General features: G+C 37.7%; 2 protein-coding genes across 6 annotated transcripts in view; both read right to left on the bottom strand.

Moving 5' to 3' along the window:
- The window catches only part of ZNF410 (zinc finger protein 410), a 36,485-nt gene extending 35,410 nt beyond the window's left edge, over positions 1-1,075 (bottom strand). For 2 of the 3 annotated variants that reach the window (XR_004423259.1, XM_033108983.1), the window contains exon 1: positions 936-1,075. The gene's annotated coding sequence lies outside the window, so the exon portion shown is untranslated. The remainder of the gene's footprint in view (positions 1-935) is intronic. The other variant, XM_033108982.1, reaches the window with a different exon arrangement.
- A 2,017-nt stretch (positions 1,076-3,092) lies between these two features.
- Positions 3,093-19,155, bottom strand: PTGR2 (prostaglandin reductase 2). 3 transcript variants are annotated; one of them, XM_033108984.1, is made up of 10 exons: positions 19,015-19,155; positions 15,898-15,982; positions 14,706-14,824; positions 10,082-10,273; positions 8,241-8,411; positions 6,894-7,103; positions 6,016-6,137; positions 4,910-4,997; positions 4,104-4,143; positions 3,093-3,215 (listed from the first exon to the last, which is right to left on the bottom strand). In XM_033108984.1, exons 2-10 carry the CDS (start codon positions 15,932-15,934, stop codon positions 3,139-3,141), a joined length of 1,056 nt encoding a protein of 351 aa, XP_032964875.1. In that variant the 5' UTR covers positions 15,935-15,982; positions 19,015-19,155; the 3' UTR covers positions 3,093-3,138. The 3 variants fall into 3 exon arrangements, with proteins under 3 accessions (XP_032964875.1, XP_032964876.1, XP_032964877.1); XM_033108985.1 differs by lacking the exon at positions 19,015-19,155 and adding an exon at positions 18,919-18,937; XM_033108986.1 differs by lacking the exon at positions 14,706-14,824 and having other exon boundaries at positions 19,015-19,063.
- Positions 19,156-20,212: the final 1,057 nt, after the last annotated feature.

Genomic DNA, 20,212 nt, shown 5'->3' on the forward strand with positions numbered 1-20,212 from the left:
GTAAAAATTAGACATCTGCTTAGATGAAAGACTTTAAAAACTAAAACCTCAATCTTCTGACTGCCAGTTCAGTTGACTATACTCTATTCACACTAAGATAACGAAAGGTGCATATTCTCCTTCCCTAACAACACAATGTCTCTGACTTTATTTCAAAATGTTTCTTTTTTTGCAAATATGCTGTGTTGACCCTTTGCCAAAGTGAGGAAGAAGTACAAATTCTTAGGTCCCGAGTTAATAATACTTAACTTCCAAATAGTGCCTGAATGCATTTCAGACCCTCGTGAGTGAGATAAACTTTAATAAACTAATTGGATTCTTTTCTCTGCAGAAACTTCCGAGGATAAATTCAACCTGCGAAATGCATACTGGCTGGAAACACTCACAGCCCCCACCCACCCCTGAAATGACAGGCGAAGGAGAAACCGCCTGCCCAGCCCCTCAGCGTGGGGAGCCGTCCTTCTTCTAGACCCAGAAAGGAAGTGGACGTATGGTAGAAAAGGGTAGCTCTGGGATGAAAGAGCCAGGGTAGAGTCCCCTTGGCATCCTCTTTCCCGCAGTACAACAGCCTCGGTGTGAGGCCTCAGGTCCGCGGGCAGGCCCCGGCTGCGGGTGCAGGCTGGGAGCCCCCGCCCTGGGGATTCGCTGACTCCGGCTTTCTCAGGACGGTCTGTTCCCATGCTCGGGCCCCCAAAACAAGCAAAGGGGCCGAAACGTCAGCCCCAAAACCCCGCGAGGGGAAGGGTCGAAACCGCGGGGCTTCAGACCAGCCGCTGCCGGGCCCGCCAGATCCCAGAGGGGTGCCCAAGAGGGGCGGTTTTCTTGTCCTTTCCGGGGGCGAGTTCGGCCCGAGCCCCCGAAGAGAAGATACTGGCTTCCACCCTCTCGGGGACCACTTAGGCTAGCGGTGTGGTCTGGACCACCCCGAAGCTCACCTTCCCGTCCCGGGCAGCCGTCCGTGCGCCGGTCCCGAATTCCGTCCACACATAGCGTCTTCCGGCTCCCGCCGGAAGCAGCTCGAGAGCGGGACAGGAAGTTTGGCCAACCCCCCACGCACACACCCACTTTCTCGCCTCCAGGTGGGGCGGGGGCCGCCCCTTGCGGGGTTCCGACCCCAGGGGGGGCTGGTTCCGCTGGACTTGAGACGCAGAATTCCGCCCGGGACGGAAGGAGCTGCCGTCTCCCGCCACCCATTCATTCTTTCTCACTTTCTAGGCTGCGTGGTCTGCGAAGCCCAAAAAACAGGGTCAGTTAATTCTAGCCGTGACGTCACTGCTTCCCAGCAACAGCGGATGGGGTAGTTTTTCCTGTCAGCTGAGAGCAGCACTATTATAGTTACAATGGAGGCAAGCGAGAAAGAAAAGATCACTACTTAAACATTTATCAGAGTTCTCAGTGAAGAGGACCTGGAAGCTTCACTGCCGGAGAAGGGAACTGGCAGAATCTAATTCTGCGTTGTATACGGGACCGGGTAAGAATTGAGACTCACGTAGAACTTTTTATTTTCTTTTTTGGGGGGGGTGGGGGGGGTGGGGGGGGTGGGGTGGGGGGGGGGGGTGGGGTGGATATGAATTCCCTAGAGTCTGGGTTCCATATATTTAGGTGTAGAGGTCTTGGATGTCCTGACTGGCGGCTAGCACACTTGAGTCCCAGGCTGGAGGCTACCACTTCTCAGAGCTTTATGAGTTTAACTTCTTGAAATTACTAGGTGTTTTTTTTTAATGCTGCTTCTCAACGAAGATAGTGGCAGTGGGAATTAAGGAGTTCTCTAAGAAAGACAGTTTCAAGATCAAGACAAGCCTTGAGGACAGGCATATAAATGGGTGAGAGAGTAGCAGTTTGGGTACACGAAGGTGATTTAAAAAAAAAAACACGGTTCGGGGGTGGGGGGGTGATAATTCCTCTTTAGATAAAGTGAATTTATATATTCCAGGTGCGAAGGCTGTATTTACTTGGAGGTAAAGGCCCCGCGAACTCAAGTAAGAGGGCAAAAATAGAGATGTAGATTTGAGTTATCAACACAAGGAGTCCTCTCTGGAGATAAAATGGTCTGGGAAAAGTATATAAAACAGGAAAGAAGAAAAGGCCACTTAAGTCAACTGGAGTGACTGATGACTAACCCAATTTGAATCTACTTTGTACAAATGTTGTCAACAAAAGTATATTGCAGTGTGTAAACAGGTGACCATAAATCAGCACAACACTCAGAAAAATATCCTCAATTTTAATGTTTAAAGGATTTACATTTAATAAAACACTCTTATTTAGAGTTACATTAGTAGGTCTTGCACATTCATGTTTACAACCATTTGTTAATTTTCCCAGTCAGTCCTGGCATTTTCTGAAGCTCTCTTTGCTGTCTAAATCTTTGATCACCTAAAACTCCAAGTGATATTTATATTTATTTGCCCTTGAAATCTTTACAACTATTTGACAGTATGTGCCTGCTAACCTAAAATAAACATGTGCTTTTATCACTAAGTATTTGAGTTTTTAGGCTCTATAGGAAACTGGCAAAACACAAACAGCTCATCTTCTGTAGTAAATCTAGGCTCTCCATCAACCTAACCAGTTACTTACTTACTCATACCACTCCCCACACAAAGCCTCTGCTCTCCTTTCCCAAACAATGTTCTACAGACACTGAATTCCCCTAAACCCCTACACATTAAGTCCCTTTTCCATCTACAATATGAAAAGGCTATCCCAATTCTATTTGTATACCAAGTTTCAATTCAAGAATTATGTAAAACAAATATTTAGTGCCTTCTCAAGCATTCCATTTTAAATAAAAGTTATTGATTTTAAAAAATTTGTTTTGTGTGATTCATTAACAGCTGTATCAAATCTCCAGTGGTTTCAGAATATCTGATAAAAATATCACATGTAATACTAGTTTTAGCAAAAGAAAGAAAAATAGATCATGTTGACTTCAATCTATCATTGTAAATAGTCATGTTGGATGTAGAGTACATATATGATATTGAAGGTATAAGAAAGAATTATGCAACTAAGAAAATATCACCTATGATCATACTATGATCAAAAGCTATACTGTAAGGTTTTTTTAATGTATCTTTAAAATCTTTGTGCAAAATGGAAAGAAAACTATTTCCTTGATGAAGACATTTATAGAGATTACAAAGAGGTTTCTTCTGAAATGCAAACTATCTGCTTTCCAATGTTACCTCCTGTCATCATGGACTGGAATGCAGCTGGAAAGAAAAAGGAAACTAGGTTATCCGAATACCTAAATGTCACTATCATACATGTTTATCAGTAGGTCAGCACATAACAATTAATTTGAATAATTCAATTATGTTAATATTAAGTATAAAGGGATACTGTCATGAAAAGAAACCTTAAGTAAAACACTGACAAAGTTACAGGACAAACTAACCCGATTAACATCTTAAAAAGTTGTTTTTACCCAAACTAGAAATGTTTAATTGGTGTATACATCAATGTTCACTGTTTATGACGTCTGAAGACTAGAGGCAGATGAGTATGAAGATAAAATGTCAGCCAAAACAGTATTTAAATAACAATTAAAAATATTAGAAATCTAATCATAAAGTTTTACTAAGTGAAATACACATATATTCCTGAAAGGTAAGTGAAATTGATATTTCTGTTTAGTAAACATATTAACAAAATACATTAAATTTTTTTCTGAGAAAGAAAAAAAATCACTTTGATTAATCCTCTTTATTTAAAACAAACAAAAGAGAATGTTGGAATCTGTGTATGGTAGGCAAAAAAAAACCCTATATATTGAACATTTACTTAATATAGTCTTGTGATGCCTTAGAGCCATTCAATCTGAAAAGTTACCTAGAGACTAAATGACTTTCACAATTCTTCTCATAAGCTGTTTAAGAAAACAAAGAAACACCTTATGATTTGAAATGTGAAAATAATACCTCATAAATACCACTAAGTTGAACTTTCATGGAGTTTAAGATATTTAAGGAAAACTATAGGATAGTTTTACAGGAAATGATTTAAAAAAAACAACCAAAGAAGTAGAATTAAAAGAAAAAAGGGATTGATTATTTGTGCTGAGCACATGTATATAATAAATAAATTTACATTCATCTTACCTCCCATGTTTTCCAATCCATTTATCATAGTTTCTTTGATCTGTAAATCAAAATACTATAGTTAACAATCTTTAGACTTCAATGTTTCTAGTTAATATTTTCCATTTTGCAAAAGACAGCAATACTATTTAGCACTTTCTGTCTAAAAATAGATATTCTTCATTTCATGTAGGTAGTCCAGAAAGGTTTTCCTATCAATTGATTTAAAATAAAATCCTATTTCCCATTGTCTAATCTTCAATTAAAACAGCACAAGCTATACACCCTCCTTTCAAAAAAACAATGGCAAAAGCACACACACATACAGCTTTATCATCTGCAGGTTTCAAGAACATGCTAGGTCAGGGTTTCTGGACCCCAGATTAGTAATTCCTGATTTTCAACCAACAATCCAGAGATGTATCAGAATGTCCAGGGAGGGTAGGAAAGAAGTATGGTAGTCGAGCGGTAGGGGTACTAGGAAGTGTTTATAAGCTTTTTGAGAAAGGACAGCTTCTAACATATAGTAGCATTCTGTGAATATTGGTTAATTGAGGAATTACGACTTGGAGGGGAAAAAGCTATTGCTCTTACAATCTAAGAAAGGTAAAAGTTAATAAAATTTTAGACGGAATAATAAAAGAGGGCTTCTCAACCAGGAAGTTATATTCACCTGGGAGGTGAAGTTAATTTATAATATTCAGTGCACTTTCCTTTTGTAGGAATTTTTATAATGAAACTAGTAGGTTTGCTATAATAAATTCAAATAATACAAAAGTTTATCAAATAGAAGAATGATATTGATAAAGAAAAGAAGCAAGTTCTACCTTTAGCTTTCCTTCTTTAAACCATTGACTCAGCTGTAGAATACCAGACTCAAATTTGTCCTTATAATTTAACACCAGAAATCTTTCTCTGCAGTGGGAAAGAAAACGATAATGATCAAAGACTAGTGTGGGAGTAAAAGTCTAAAATCAAATAATTCTAGAACTCTGATACCTGTTCATCTTTCAAACATTAGGACTTAATCACACAGAGTCTGGTCAAATACAGTTTTAGTTGTAGTTACAGGTATAAGTGTAATGTATTTCTATTGTTTCACCTGCCCAGCATTTACAAATCCCGTTTAGTAATACCGCATTTCGCGGAAGACCTAGACGGACCATCAGCTCTCATGTGTCTTTTGGAGCAAAAATTAATATAAGACCCGATCTTATTTTAATATAGACCTGGTCTTATATAATATTTTTGCTCCAAAAGACACATGAGAGCTGATGGTCCGGCCAGGTCTTATTTTTGGGGAAACACGGTAGCACTGTGACTTGACTCTGTGGGTAATATCCTTTCCCCTCATGTGATCAAAGCCAGGCCAGTCTGAACCAATGAATATCAGCTTTGGGACTTGATAAAACTGCAAGGAGAGAGCTGTTCTCTTTTTGCTTGGATTGCTAACCTGGTAAAATATAAGACTAGCAATAACAGTCATCCTCCTTCTTGCTGCTGCAACAGCAGAGCCTACAAGGGAGCAGAACTAACCCCGAAGGAAGCACAGCCCAGAGGTACAGAAAAACTGAGTCGTGATACCGCTATGCAGCCAACTATCCAGCCAAATCTAAGCCAGTACTAATACTGGGCTTCTCAGATACATGAGCCAATCGATTTCCTTTGCACTTAAGCCAATGTGATGGAGTTTCTATTACTTGCAAAAAAAAACTTGGCAAAAGATTGATAGAACAGATGAATTTTTTTAAAAAGTTTTCTGCCAGGGAGCTATTTAACCAAAACCTAAATATTGAACCGGCTTAAAATGTGTATTTTCAAGTTTTATTTAATAAGAAAAAATTAAATGTGAAGAACAATACATTTCTTTTACATTTGTGATCTTTAAATCCCTTGAATCTGGTAATAAGGGGAAGGAAAGGGTAGAACACACCTTGTGATGTTCCTTTCTTTCCGGATTGCTTCTACAGCAGGGGTTAATGGAGGAGGATAAGGCACATCTTTGTTGTACTGAGAAATTTGACCACACAGGATGATGTGGCTGTTCTGATTCATCTGTTCAGAGAAAATTGATGATTATACCCTAAGATATATGCCTTTCCTATATATGATTTTCTGACTGTCTCAAAAAAAGCCTCCTTGACCACTATTTAGTCCTTTGGTGCCAATAAATCTATTTTGTTTTAAAGATTTGCCCATTATATATATTTAAGAATTTTAATTCCCTGGAAAATAAGTCCACTCCAATGGAACATAGAGATAAATGAGAGTTTGGTAATCAGCAAAAGAATTACATTAGTTGTTGTTGTTGCTACTTTTATTATTAGTAGTAGAGAATTCCTTTGGATTTAAATAATTTAACTTCAATTGCAAATAATTTTATATACAGTGCAGGACAATGCAGCGTTAATAGCTGATGTTGACATTATAATATTGTCAATAAAAATACGTAAATACCTGCAATCTATGAAAAGCTATTCCCTACCAATGTCAGGGGTGAGTTGGTTGATGATGAGTTAGGAGTCAGAACTTTACCATTTGAACAATACAACTATTTTTTCGCAAAAATAAGTTGCAAAAATAAGTTGAAAAATATAGTATTGCTAGCAAAGAACTGAACTTGATTCTCACAGTGCAAATCTGCAAGCAAATGGAAGTAGATATATCAGCAAGCTCTTCTGTATCATCATGTTACTTTTCACAATAAACCCTACAATTTTAGTTTTTTTTCTCTCTCAGTATCAGGTAAAGCAGTATCATATCAAATAAAATGTAGCATTTAAATTTATAACAAACAAATCTGCAAACAACCTGACTTATCACTGTGTCACTAATGTCACCGCCAACATTGTCAAAGTAAACATCCACTCCAGCTGGGCAGAATTCACGGAGCTGTTCTGCCACATTCCCCTTTTTATAATTAATTGCAGCATCAAAGCCCAGTTCTGAGGTCAAAAAGAGGCACTTCTCATGGGTTCCACAAATTCCCACCACTCTTGAACAGCCCATCAAATGGCCGATCTAGGAGGGAAATTTTTGAAAATTAAACAACTTTCTATTGTCACATTTAAATTAAAAAATGTGTAAGATATTACAAGTATATTCAAGTGTTCAACACAATTTATATCGGATTACAGGGTTTTTAGCTAAAAGTAATTTGAAACCAAAGAACTGAGAACAGATATAATGTTGTTCTTAAAAATATTAAGATTGAATAAAATTAGACTTAGTTTGAATGTTAAAATCTCACAGTTTAAAGCTGACCTCACAAAAGGATAATCAGACCCAAAACCCTAATTCAGTATTTTTCAGTGGACGGATCTTCAGAGTATTATGCTAAGTGAAATAAGTCAGACAGAAAAGGAGAAAAACGGTATGTTTTCACACACATGTGGGATATAAAACAAAAAGCAACAAATGGATAAACAAAATAAACAAACAAATTAAAAATTCACAGATATAAACAACAGAATGAGGTTACTAGAGGGGAAAAGGGTGCAGGGAGGATGAAGAAGGTTAAAGGGGGTCAACTATATGGTGATGGGAAGACACCCATCACTAGACCAGGTGGTAAGCAGACAATAGAGTATACAGATGTCATATTATAAAGGTGTATACCTGAAATTTATATAGTGTTATTAACCAATGTCACCCCAATAAATTTAAATTTTTTTAAAAATATTTTTCAGGCCTATGAGTAACTAAAATCACTACTAAGATAAAATGTTTTGTTTCAATGGTTTCATACTATAATATTGATAAAAGTAAAGCACTTTATAAAATTCTATCATAATATTTACTGTATTTCTAGAACCCAATAAATGCTTTGTTACTTGAAGACTTTTTTTTACAATATGAGTTTGTTTTTTAATTCATGGAATCCCAGACAAGTACTATGATTTTCTTCCTTATATTGCTGGTTAGAGCAATGCTCCACGCATTTACCATGTTAATTTTTGGTTAATAGAGAACAAGATAAAAAATCTACAGCATTTTTCATATTGCTATCAAGAGATTCTAAGCAAATAACATCATCTCTACCAGAAACGTGTAAAATAATCATATAAATTTGTTCAAGTTTATATTTTAAATTACATGTATCCGGAGATTCAGTTATAACTACTTTTTAGAAAATCAAATAATTTTCAGAAAATTTACCTGCCCAGCTAAGGATCCACAAGCACCAGCAGCCCCACTAACAACCATTGTCTGATTAGATCCAGCTGTTATATGACCTTTTTCCTGTATCCCAATCAAGGAAGTCAAACCAGGCATACCTATGGCTCCAAGAAAGTATGAAAGGTGTCCATCCACAAGTTGTGGGTCTACCTAAAATGAAATATATACCTTTTAAAAATAATACCAGGGGTTCCTGTTTTGAACCAACAAAGTAGAGACAACTCATTATAGACTGAATTGTGTCCTTCTGTGGACGAAAAAGTACGATATGTAAGGTTACTTTCCATAGAACCCCTTTTTCCTAACTGGCAGGGTCATAGTGGGTAGTCACGGCCCTGGCATATAACTTCTTTAGTAGAAAGCTTATCTTTGCCTTAAGCAAACTTTGTCCATTGCTGTCTATTGTTCATGTGCATCTAGGTTAACACATCTTTAAAAATAAGTGTAACCACCCTCAAGAGAGCATATAATCTTGGTAACTATCCTATAACCCAATCCCTGCCTTGCTTTCTCCCACCTTCATGTAATCTTCTTTACATTCCCTCTTTAATTTCAAAATGCATAAAAGAAGCTGCAAAACTTATTCTGTAGAGTATCTGAGATCTTGTTCCCCGGCATATCGTCAGTTTGGCTCAAATAATCTTATAAAAATTCTCAACAGGTTTGGACATCCTTACATCGACAGCCATTAAAATGCCGCAAAGAAATAAAATGGCAGTTTGTGTTCAGCAGTTTTAAATGGCTACCTGTTAAAAATCTCATGTGTGGATTAAGGTAATGGAGAATTAAGTCTACAATACACAGAAAGGTCTATACTACGCAGATACATTTCATATAGGTAATAGTTATTTCTTAGTAAAGCCAGTATAAAAACAGTGTGAGTTAAGTTTGTATTCAGCAAATATCATTTCTCCATCCCTAGTACCAAACCACTTTTGAGTTCTCCCCAACTGCTCAATTTCCTATAATAGCACAATGATAGGGAAAACTAGAAATTGCTGAATATTTCTTTTTCACTTCCTGCTAAGAAATTTCTAGTTAAATGTATTCTACTAGTACCATTAAATTGACAAATGATTGTGTAATGCCTCCCATGTCATCTGTATCTTAACTGCTACCTTTACCTGATTATAAGAATTTGTAATAAAAAATACTTAAATTTTGTCAATCTTTTTGTCACATTTGTCATAGCATTTCATTTTTACATTCATTTGTAAGATAGCTATTATTTTCATTATGTACATGAGGAAACTGAGGTTTAGAAATAAAAAGTAACTTCCTTGCTAACGTATATTAGGTTGAATGGCTGCCAGTTTTTATAGGTCAAAGTGAACAAATATTGGTAATTTCACACGGTTCAACCTAACAGAAACTGAACTCAGGATTGCTAACACGAGTTGGAATTCCAAGCACAAACCAAATGAATTTCTTAAGTCAAGTGACAATTTCTCAGGAAACTTGAAAGCATACCTGTAAGGGGCTTTCTGGTTCTTAATATAAAATACGTTTTGATGCTTGTAACTTTTATGGTTTTATTTTATTTTATGCATGTAAAATTTGAGAAATAAATTAAATATGGAAAACACCACCATTCACTGGTCATCTAAGAACTGTTCCACTGTGGAAACAATTCCATCTAAGAACTGTTTCCACAGTTACACCCAACAGTGGAAAAGGAACGAAGGCTTTCCACATTTTTGCAGCTAGCTAAACGAAAAGGTACACTTTTATTTTTTCCCCTGATAACAGAACTGAACACCAAATGCACAAAGTAAGAATTACAAGAGGAAAAAAGTCATATACTTTATATTATACATCACCTTTTGAAGGTTATTTCCATCCAGGATAACCTTGGTTTGCCAGGGCCAATAGAAAGAAGTCACAAAATCACCTTTAGTAAAATTTGTGTGTTTGCTTTCTTCTATAATCCCAACACCTCCACCATCAACCACTTGAGACAGCTGCCAAGGTGTTATATAATCAGATCCAGTGTCTTCATTCATTCTACAACGCTAAAAAAGAAAAAACTCATTCTGTCTGGTAATACCGAACCAGTTTATTAATTTACCCAGTGACTAAAAGGTATATAAGTAATGTTACGTAAAGTGTTAGTAAACAAATAAAATTTATCTTAATTTCTCTTACTTTCAGTTATTTTTTATCCTGAAAAAAATGTATCCTATCTCTAATAAGTAAAGAAATACAGTTAAAAAGGAATTAAAGTATGTTCTAAAATTAGATTGTGATGATAGTTCCATAACTTTGTGAATAGACTAAAAGCCACTGAATTATACATTTAAATGTGTGAATTGTATAATATGTGAATTATATTTTAATAAGCTGTTAAAATTTTTATACAATTACTTACAGAAATTTAATATTACATATATTATGCTAGCAAAAATAACACATAAACAATGTGAGATGTAGATAATGTATTACAGAATTGTACACCTGAAATCTAACTTTACTAACAATTGTCACCCCAATAAATGTTAATTAAAAAAAACCCACACATAATACTACGCCAATGGTTTCAATGGATTGTGGCAAATTAGATATACTTACATGTTGCTGATATTATAAAACTGTCCATTTTTTACAGAAAACAAATCAGTAACATATAGACCAGAATAGTACTCATTTCTTTTGGCCTAGCAATTCCACTTCCCCAATGGAAATAACACAAAGAAATGAAACTTTTTATACAGTTGTTCATCACAATCCCTTCTGAACTTCTCTTCCTCATTTCTAATACCTATTCCCAAAGCATTTTTAGGCTCTCCCCAACTACTCAATTTCTCACGATAGCACAATGATAGGGAAAATGTCAGACCAAGCTCTGTATCATACCCCTAACCTCAGGTGGATGTTGTCTTTATTCCACAAAGACAAAACACCACGATGGCACCACATCCTTCCATGACTCGGGCTAAAGACTTCCTAGGAAGTAGTCAAGTCTCTCTTCCTCTCTGCAGCTCACTCTTGCCTCTCTCATGAAGCCAAGATGTAGAGGTCTACAGTGTGGTCCAGGAGATGGAAAAGATGGAAGGCTACTTGATTAAGGGGTCTCAGGTGGTCTAGTTCAGTTCACTAGGAGAAAAGGCCAAATAGGAAACTGAGGCAGAAACTTCCATGGAAATATGCTACATTCCTGCTTGTGTTCTAGAAAAGCAAGTGGAGCAGCCATTGGATACTGGCCAGACCAAGCACCCGACTCTTAAATAAGGCTAAGGGAAAAAGTAGAACAAGTAATTCCCTGTAGGTAAGCAAGTGATGTCAACATAAAAGAATGTTATATAACCACCAAAACAATGATACTTGGCCTACTTTTTCATGAAGATATGTATATAAAGTCACTTAAATATGAAATCAAAATAGTATATACACATTAAATATAACCATGTAAAATGCTGTATACACATGGTGATTAAAATTAGTTGTGAATCTGGAATGATATAAAATTTCAACGACTTAATATTCATTGGATTCCTTTTTTCCTTTTCAAGTTCTTTTTGTTTTTTTCCCTTTTCTTCCACCTCTCACCCCCTACTCCAGTTTGGGCGGCACACGGTAGCCTGCAGCAGCACACAGCAACCCACTGGCAGCTCATGCCAACCTCTCTGGCTGCTCAGAGCAGCCCAGCTCCAGGGAGAGCTGATGTTCGTAATCTTAGCTGTAGAGGATGCAGCTCACTGGCCAATGTGGGAATTGAACCGGTGAGCTGGACGTTAGGCGCACTTGAGCCACCAGGCCAGCCTTTTTTTTTTTTTTTTTTTTTTTAGAACAATGTCTAGTGTAGGCAACTGATTACTTACAATTCCCAAGTGGAGGGGCACACTATACCATGCAGGGCCACATGTGGAAAGTGATTTTTTTCCTTCATTTAATTAATACTAAATAAGCACCATACTAGTCACTGGAGATACAGTGATAAATAAGACCTTCGTCTTCATAAGTTTACTTTTTATCAGGGAAGGCAGATAATCTAATAACTACACAAATTAGTATTAATTATAATTAGGATAATGGTGAAGGTCAGTCAAGGTACTGTTTTGAGAAAATATAACAGAGAAGACTAGCCTGAGGGTCCAGGGTGATTCAACCAAAGCAAATTTCTTTAAAGCAAGCTTCTAGGGAATAACAGCAGTTGGCCAGGTAAAGGGAAAGGGATGAGAGGAAGCTTTTAGATGGGGGGACAGCACATATGAAGGCCTGTTTTAATTTGTACCCAGGATTTTATTTTAATTAGGTATGGTAAGGAGACAGATGGAGACAACTGTCTTGAAGGAAGAGTTTATTACTTACAATTCTCAAGTGGAGGGCACACCCGACTGTGCAGGGCCACATGGGGAAGCACCAGAGTTTGTCAGGAGGCAAAAGCAGCAAGAGGAAAGCATGGCCCAGAGTCTTTATTGTGGTTTCTGGGGGAGGGAATGGGCAGGGAAGGGTCGGCAAGCTTGAGTAACTTGAGGAATGAATAGTTGGAATAATTATGGTGGGCTCTGGCTTACAGGGATGGTCCCTAGTTGTCCGGTACTGGCGCTGAGGTGATTTAGGGCAGGGAAAATATTGGCTTGGTGTGTGAGAGTTAGATGAAGGAGGTGGTTGGAGATACTGGCTTTAGATCCATTGGTTTACATATGAAAGGTATGTCCCTGGCCAAGTTCTTTGTTAGCTCTAAAAATTAGCTAGCCCTGGGAAAGGCAGTCTCTCTGGGATAAGCAAGACTCCGAAGATAAGAAAGCATCATAAAATGCAGAAAATAAAAAGCATGATTAATCAAGGCTTGAGCAAAAAGGGCCACTGGTGTGTTATAAAAGAAAGAGGCCCAGAGAAGCCAAGATACAACAGTAAGAAATAAAGCAGGTTACGGTGAGACTGGGCAGGCAAACATGGTGGGATGTGGCATCTTAGACGATGTTGAGGATTTTAGTCTTTATCCCTAGACCAATGAGAAGCCATTAAATGATTTTAATCAAGGTAACATGACTAGTGGCTATTATAAAAAGATCACTCTGGCTACAGTGCGGGAGATGGTTTAACGGGGTAGAGGATACCCCACTAGGAGAGAAACAATGGTGATTCAGACTAAATAGATGTCCTTGGAATTTACTGAGAAGTGGATTGAACTGAGAATTACATAGGAGGTGGGACCCATAGGACCTGATGATTGACTAACAGAATGTAGAGAACGAAGAGTCAAAACTCTCCAGACAGACTCAGTGCTTTCTACATGAAATGAATGGACAGAGGAGCTATTTACTTCCCTGCAGGAAAAAGAGGTTTTTTTGGTTTTTCTTGTTTTGAGGTTGGGGGTGTTTAAAAGTAAAGCTCATGAATTCAATTTATGTCATAATCCTAGTTTTTTCATCATTTACCCACCCCTAAATCTTTGGGTCATAAATTTCTCTTCACTGTAAGACTCTCAGAGGGAATTCTGCTGAATGGAAAGTTTGTTCCAGCTAAAGAATTCTACGAAGAACACATCCTTTTAGCTTGTTTTCAACTATTCCTTTTTGTTTGCTCTGTTCAATTTTTAAAACATTTCTGAACTTGAACTTTAGCTTTATTTTGGTAAAATTTGTTTTCTTAATTTACATTGCACTTATTATCCTGGGCTTCAGTGATATTCTTTACATTTTGTTCAGTAGGGCATGTGCAATCTTTAGATGCCCCGAGCTATGTCTTTATACATTGAAGTGTAAAAGTCATAAGAAATCCAAACCAGGCATCATCAAGAACGGACTCTGAAAACTAAATTGTGCACTGTCATTTTTCTCCTGAATTTGTGATAGTTACAGTAGTCCCCCCTTATCTGCAGGGGACGTTACAAGACCCCCAGTGGATGTTTGAAACTTCAGATGGTATGAACGCTATATATATCTATGCTTTGTTCTATACGTACATACCTATGATAAAGTTTAATTTATGAATTAGGCATAGTAAGAGATTAGCAATAATTAGTAATAAAATAGAACAACCATAACAATACACTGTAACAAAAGTTACGTGATACGGTATTATTAAGTAAAATAAGGGAATACCACGACAGTCGATCTGATAACTGAGATGACTACCAAGTGACTAACAGTTGGGTAGCACATACTTGTATACAGAACCTGCCATGTAAACTGGATCAATCTGAGAGAATTTCCAATCCTAATTTACTGTCTTCAAGCTTTACTTACTCCTGGGAAGTGATCTGGATATTTGGAAGAACCTGACTAACCATAAGTACTACTGTTACGAAAACCTTCCTCCTACAGCATTGTTAATAACACTAGTGAATAAAAATGAAGGCAATCTGTAATTTACAGATATCAAGATATGCTTCCTCAAACATTCATTAATCATGAGGACTGCACAATAAAATTCAGATGCAACATAAAAAATATGAAAATAAAATTAATTTTCACCAAGTCACGTAATCCTGATTCTTACCATGTAAGGATCCACAGAAAGATAAAGAGTTCTGACTTTTAATTGTCCTTCATTTATATTATCTGGTAAATTTACTTCTTCTACTCGGAAATTTTCTGCCACTGGATTACCATTTTTCCCTAAAATATTAGGTAAAAATATAAAATCAAAAACTCACTTTCTTATATAATTATTTATTATTCTTTAAAAGGTCATTCTAGGATTCAAAGCACTCTCTTTTAATACAGGCATGAATAAATCTATATTGTTTTGTAATTTCTGTAATTCAGCATAAATTCTTCAACTAGTTTTACTCTCGATTTTCTCCGAGAAGATCCTTTGGAATATTGCTGTTAACTTCAAAATTTCTGTTTTTAGATGACTACAGGCAAATCACCTCACCCATTTTAAAATTTACAAGGATTTCAAAAAGTGAAAAATCATAGCCAACTTTTAAAAAATTATGAAAATTAAAATTTACAAAGTAGTAGAAACACCACATCAGCCAAAAAAAAAAGGTAAACTTTCCTTCCTCATTTTAAAACAAAAACTTAAATAATGCAATTTTTTAAAAAAGTGAAGTCTTGAAAATTAGAAAATTTGAAATATGAAAAGAAAAATCTATAAGCAGAAAATGCCATCACTAAAAATGTACACTTATTCACTTGTGTTGAACATAACCAAACTCTCTATTCATTGAATCATCCCATTTCTGAGGTGGAACTAGAATGTAAGGATTTTAATTTAACTGTTCACTTCAATAAAACTGAGGTCAGAAAAGGTAAGTGACTTCCACAGGCCACATGCTAGGTAGGTGGCAAAACCAAGGCAGGGTGGGACCGAATCTCTTACGTCACTTCCATACCTGTTTCTATGACTCGGGTTAGAGGTCATAAAACAGAAAAGCAAATTTTAAGAATCAATGATCCATACTATAAAGAAAAAACAAAAGCTACATATATTTGTAATATAACCTTTTTAATATTACAATTCTAAAATACCTTATTTTTTCAACACATGGCCTTGATAAATTATCACTTAAAAAAACTGAGTATTACATTGTTTAAAGAATTTCTTCTAATATCTCTGCTAGTGTTAATATCTTCCTACATCAATTTAGCACATTGATATCATATGAATCCTTTTGTTCCTCCATTTGCATTAATACTTATCAAAGACCACAGCTGTTCATTCATCACAGATAAATACATACCAGGTCGGGAATTCAGTATCACTCTTCGTACAATCATCGCCTTGTTTGCATAGGGATCACACCAGATTTCTGTATAAAATAATTCCTACAGATAGAATTTTAAATCATAAGACCGTTTTAGAATAAACAATTTAAAAATTAAAACATGAAGCACATTTGTGTTTCTGAACAAGGAAAAGAAAAATCATATTTAGGATCCAAAAAAGATATAGTATCCTGTCAGAGTTTACCTCCTAAAGCAAATATATGAAGACTAAGTCTAATTCGAATTTTTGCTTAATAGGAACAAGTTTGTTGAAGAGTGAGTGGGGCAAACTGTTTTTGGCCTCATAACTCAAGCATATTCATCTTCATGCCATCATGATTAAGCCTCCTACTGTGGCTTGATTAAAAGAAGACAGCATGATATATTCATCCAGAGCTTGCCAGTTAATCTAGGAGCAAAATAAAACACTAGCTGCTTAATTGAGATGTAACCAAATTTTCAAAAATTCTCTTACTCATTTATCAAAATGGAAATTAGTTAATAGTTTGGCTGATTATAAAAGGAATATCAAAAGCATTTCTAAATCCTCACCTTATAAGAAATTCTGTAATATAGAATGTCCAAATAAGTAAGTAAAGTATCAAGTTTATTCTGGGTTTACAACTTGAGCTAATTAAAGAAGCAAAATGAAATTCCAGTGCTGGCACTATTTGACTTGAGGGAAATAGTCCTGCTTACCTTATCCATCAGTAAAAATGAGAACAAACCTTTAGTGAGCATTACTATATTACACTGTTGTGAGTGCTGAAGAAAGGGGGGGAAAAAGTCCACAATGCTTTGAAAAGCATTGATTCAATATTTCTAGTGAATCAAATTTTGTGTGTAAATTATGTAAGGATTAAAATGCAAAGATTTCCAAATTGATGCTGGGTCCAAAGATAACTGGTTAACCACTTAAGTGGTTATTAAAGCACCATGATAGCTAAATTTTCAATTAAAGTTTTTCCAAATGAAGTTTCATATTTGTCCTCTTCCCTAATCACTTTCAAAGTATGCTTTATTTCTTTAAAATATGCACATTGTAGATTTGTCCAAATACTGCTTATAAGCATGAAAAGTACTCCTTTAAAGTTCTCTCCCTCTGTATTAAATTAGGAAGTTTTCAAGTGTCAAATTGTCATGCGGGGCGGCCTGCAGGGTCTCTGGTCCCGCTCCCCACATAAGAACACAGGATATGGCTAGGCCAAAAAGGAACACCCACAGAGCCATAGGTAGGGGAGTCACACCACTATAGTCTCACTGGAGGCTGGATTCACACGACGTGTGACCTGCTGTCCGCTTTGCTGCCAACCCACGGACTCCCCTCGCTAGCTGCAATCCACCGTGCTAACTGCAATCCGTGCTTGCTAGCTGAGCCACCATCTTCTTGCTAGCCCCCATTTTTTGTTAGCGTAGCCACAGCAGTTATATTAGTGGCCAATGGCTCACTGGTTACAGCTGATGGCCATCCAATCACAGTTGATGGCCATTTACTACCTGAGCCAGCACCTTTTAGCGTGAGGCCAAGAGCCTGGAAACTGCTTTCTGGGGCTCTGTCCCCACACAAATACTACAATTAATTAATGCAGGATAATCACACAATATCCCTCAATAGCACAACAAATTTAAAATATAAAAAACTTGACTTAGTTACAAAATCAAAACTGAAAATACGGCACACCAGGTTCTCGATGTGAAAGGGTGGTGGTGGTGTTAAATTCATCCAAAGCGTGTGGCGGGGGGGCTCTTTACTGACTGACATTAAGCAAACCATATTTCCCTGGTATGATGTAAGTGGGTTCTTAATTAGTGCTAAGTAATTAATATTCCAAAATACCAGATCAATGATCAACTGAAAAATTCATTCTGGTGCCAGTTAAAGAGTGTGCTATTTAAATGTCTACCTTGCAGCCTAGTATAAGAGAAAGGGCACTGAATTACGAAGAACAGAGTACAAGTCCTGGTTCTGATCAGGTGGGATCTTATTAATGTATTAATATACTCAGCCTCTTTCCGGAATGTTCCCAAGTGCCAGGAAATGGGCTAACAACTTTATAGTCATTACTGCATTTACCCACTACCCAATAACCCTATGAAATTGGTACTGTCAGCGTCCACATTTTATAGAGAAGGAAAGGGAGGCAGAGATGTTGAGTCATTTGCCCATTGTTGCACAACAGCTAATAAGGACACTGGGACCCACACTCAAACATGAGCTCCCTAACACTTCTTTTTTAACTTTTATTTACTTAAGTGTGGTTTTCCAGGACCCATCAGCTCCAACTCAAGTAGTTGTTTTAATCTAGTTGTGCAGGGCGCAGCTCACAGTGGCCCATGTGGGGATCGAACCTGCAACCTTGTTAAGAGCACCAGGCTCTAACCAACTGAGTTAACCCGCAGCCCCCTCCCTAACACTTTTTAAGAAAACATTTCTCTATCCTGATCTCCTTCAGTTATTCTGCCACAAATGACTCTGTTGACCACTGCCTTCTTATAAAACACGGAAATCCCTGGGATTTCCTCCACACTTTCTGGGAAGCCGCCATGGTGTCCTTTGAGTCTTCTGGTTTTCTCCTTCCTCTGCCCAGGTCTAACATGTAGGGACTCCAGCATGACTCCTCTCAGTGACCTCACCTTACTCTATGGCTCCCACTACCAACCACTCACGTGGAAATTATTACAAATCTGCATCCACAGCCCAGAATTTCAAGATGACTTCCCAGATTGTGTAAGTGCCACGAGGACAGGGATTTGTATCTGTTGTTCACGACTTATGTCCACACCCTATGCCTGGCACATGGGAAGTAACCAAAATATATGTGTTAAATGAACGCCCCAGAAGCACCTTAAACACAATTATGCCCAATCCTGAGGTTGCTTTCTCCCGACAATTCTATTTCAAAACAAAAAACCTGATTCTGCTTCTTCCCCAGCATTTCCTGTTCTACCGTCCTAGGTATAATGCCAGTAGCTCCAGGAGGAAGCCTGGGGGTCACCTTGGCTCCTTGGTCGTCCCTCACCCCGAAGGCCCGACCCAAACGCGGGTTCCCCAACCCCACAGCCGGGACTAGCGGCCATCGCTTGTCACTCACCGCCACCGATCTCAAGAAAATATCGCGTTGTTTGCAGGCCTGCGAGGGGCTCACTGCGCGACTTCGGCCCTCCCACCGCAGTACGCAGGCGCACCACTCGATGTCTGCTCCTCGCCTCCTCTCCTCCCAGGGGCGGGCTTTGGAAGTTGAGGCATTTTTCTAAGAGTGGCGGAGAAGGTGCGGACCTCTAAAGGGTTGTCACGTGTCTGGGCAAAGTGTATTAATAAATTAATCATGACTCGTGCCCTACGGCCGTCCCTACTGCCTGGATCCAAAGAGCTAATCGTTCAGCCTTGACCAGTGAGTCCACTTCTAGTAGTCCTTGAAGTCATTTTATTCGTTTTATGGACTTCTCCGTGAGACTTGGGCTGGAAAATTGCAGTGAGAGAGGGGCCATCAGGCTTACCTCGCGTCATTTTATGGATGAGGAAACAGACCGTGAGAGCTGATGTGATTGCACCACCCTCCTTTCATCGGGTAGGAGGCAGTGCTGAGATTAAAACCGTCTCTCCACACTGCGGGCCCAGGACCCTTTCCCGGTTCTTTAAGGCAGGGCTGTCTCTTTTTTCACAAAGAATCCCGAATTCGTCTAAGATAGTTTGCCTAGTGTCGTCAGACTTCTCAATTTCATTAATTATTAATTGCTTCCTTTTTTGCCGAACTGGGTTGAGCAAGGTTTATTCCTAGGACAGCTTTGGATCCCCAGGGACCCTAACATACCATCCTGATTAGGCAGGTGAAAGAATTGCTTTTTACTTGAGTTTCCTAACGTGTCAGAGCTAATAGCACAAATCATGTATTCAGTACCTGAAAGATGGCTGGAATGGTGAGCAAGGGGGTAAGAATCATTAAAAGGGTTAGAGCTCCTCATATCTTCACCTCTGAAGTTTTTACTTCTTTGAGAAGGCTTTACTAAAAGAGTAGAAGGATTGTACTACTTTGCAAATTCCTATAGGCTGGAGCTTATCTCTTTTATCAGTCTTGTACAAGTAGACCTTCAATAACCTTTTGTAATAACTTGAGCCAAATGATGAAAAAGAAAATGCTCAAACTGACTAAAAGTAATTAGCGTAAAATAAAGGTAGTTTAGGACTTGATCTGAAAAGAAACAATCTTTCAAAGTGGAAAAGAAACTTCAATATTAAATTGGTTTTGACACTCTTGATTCTTGGGCCTGAGAACTTGTATCAAGTGTGTT

The sequence above is a fragment of the Rhinolophus ferrumequinum genome, chromosome 6 (genome assembly GCF_004115265.2).
Source record: "Rhinolophus ferrumequinum isolate MPI-CBG mRhiFer1 chromosome 6, mRhiFer1_v1.p, whole genome shotgun sequence".
NCBI lineage: Eukaryota > Metazoa > Chordata > Mammalia > Chiroptera > Rhinolophidae > Rhinolophus > Rhinolophus ferrumequinum.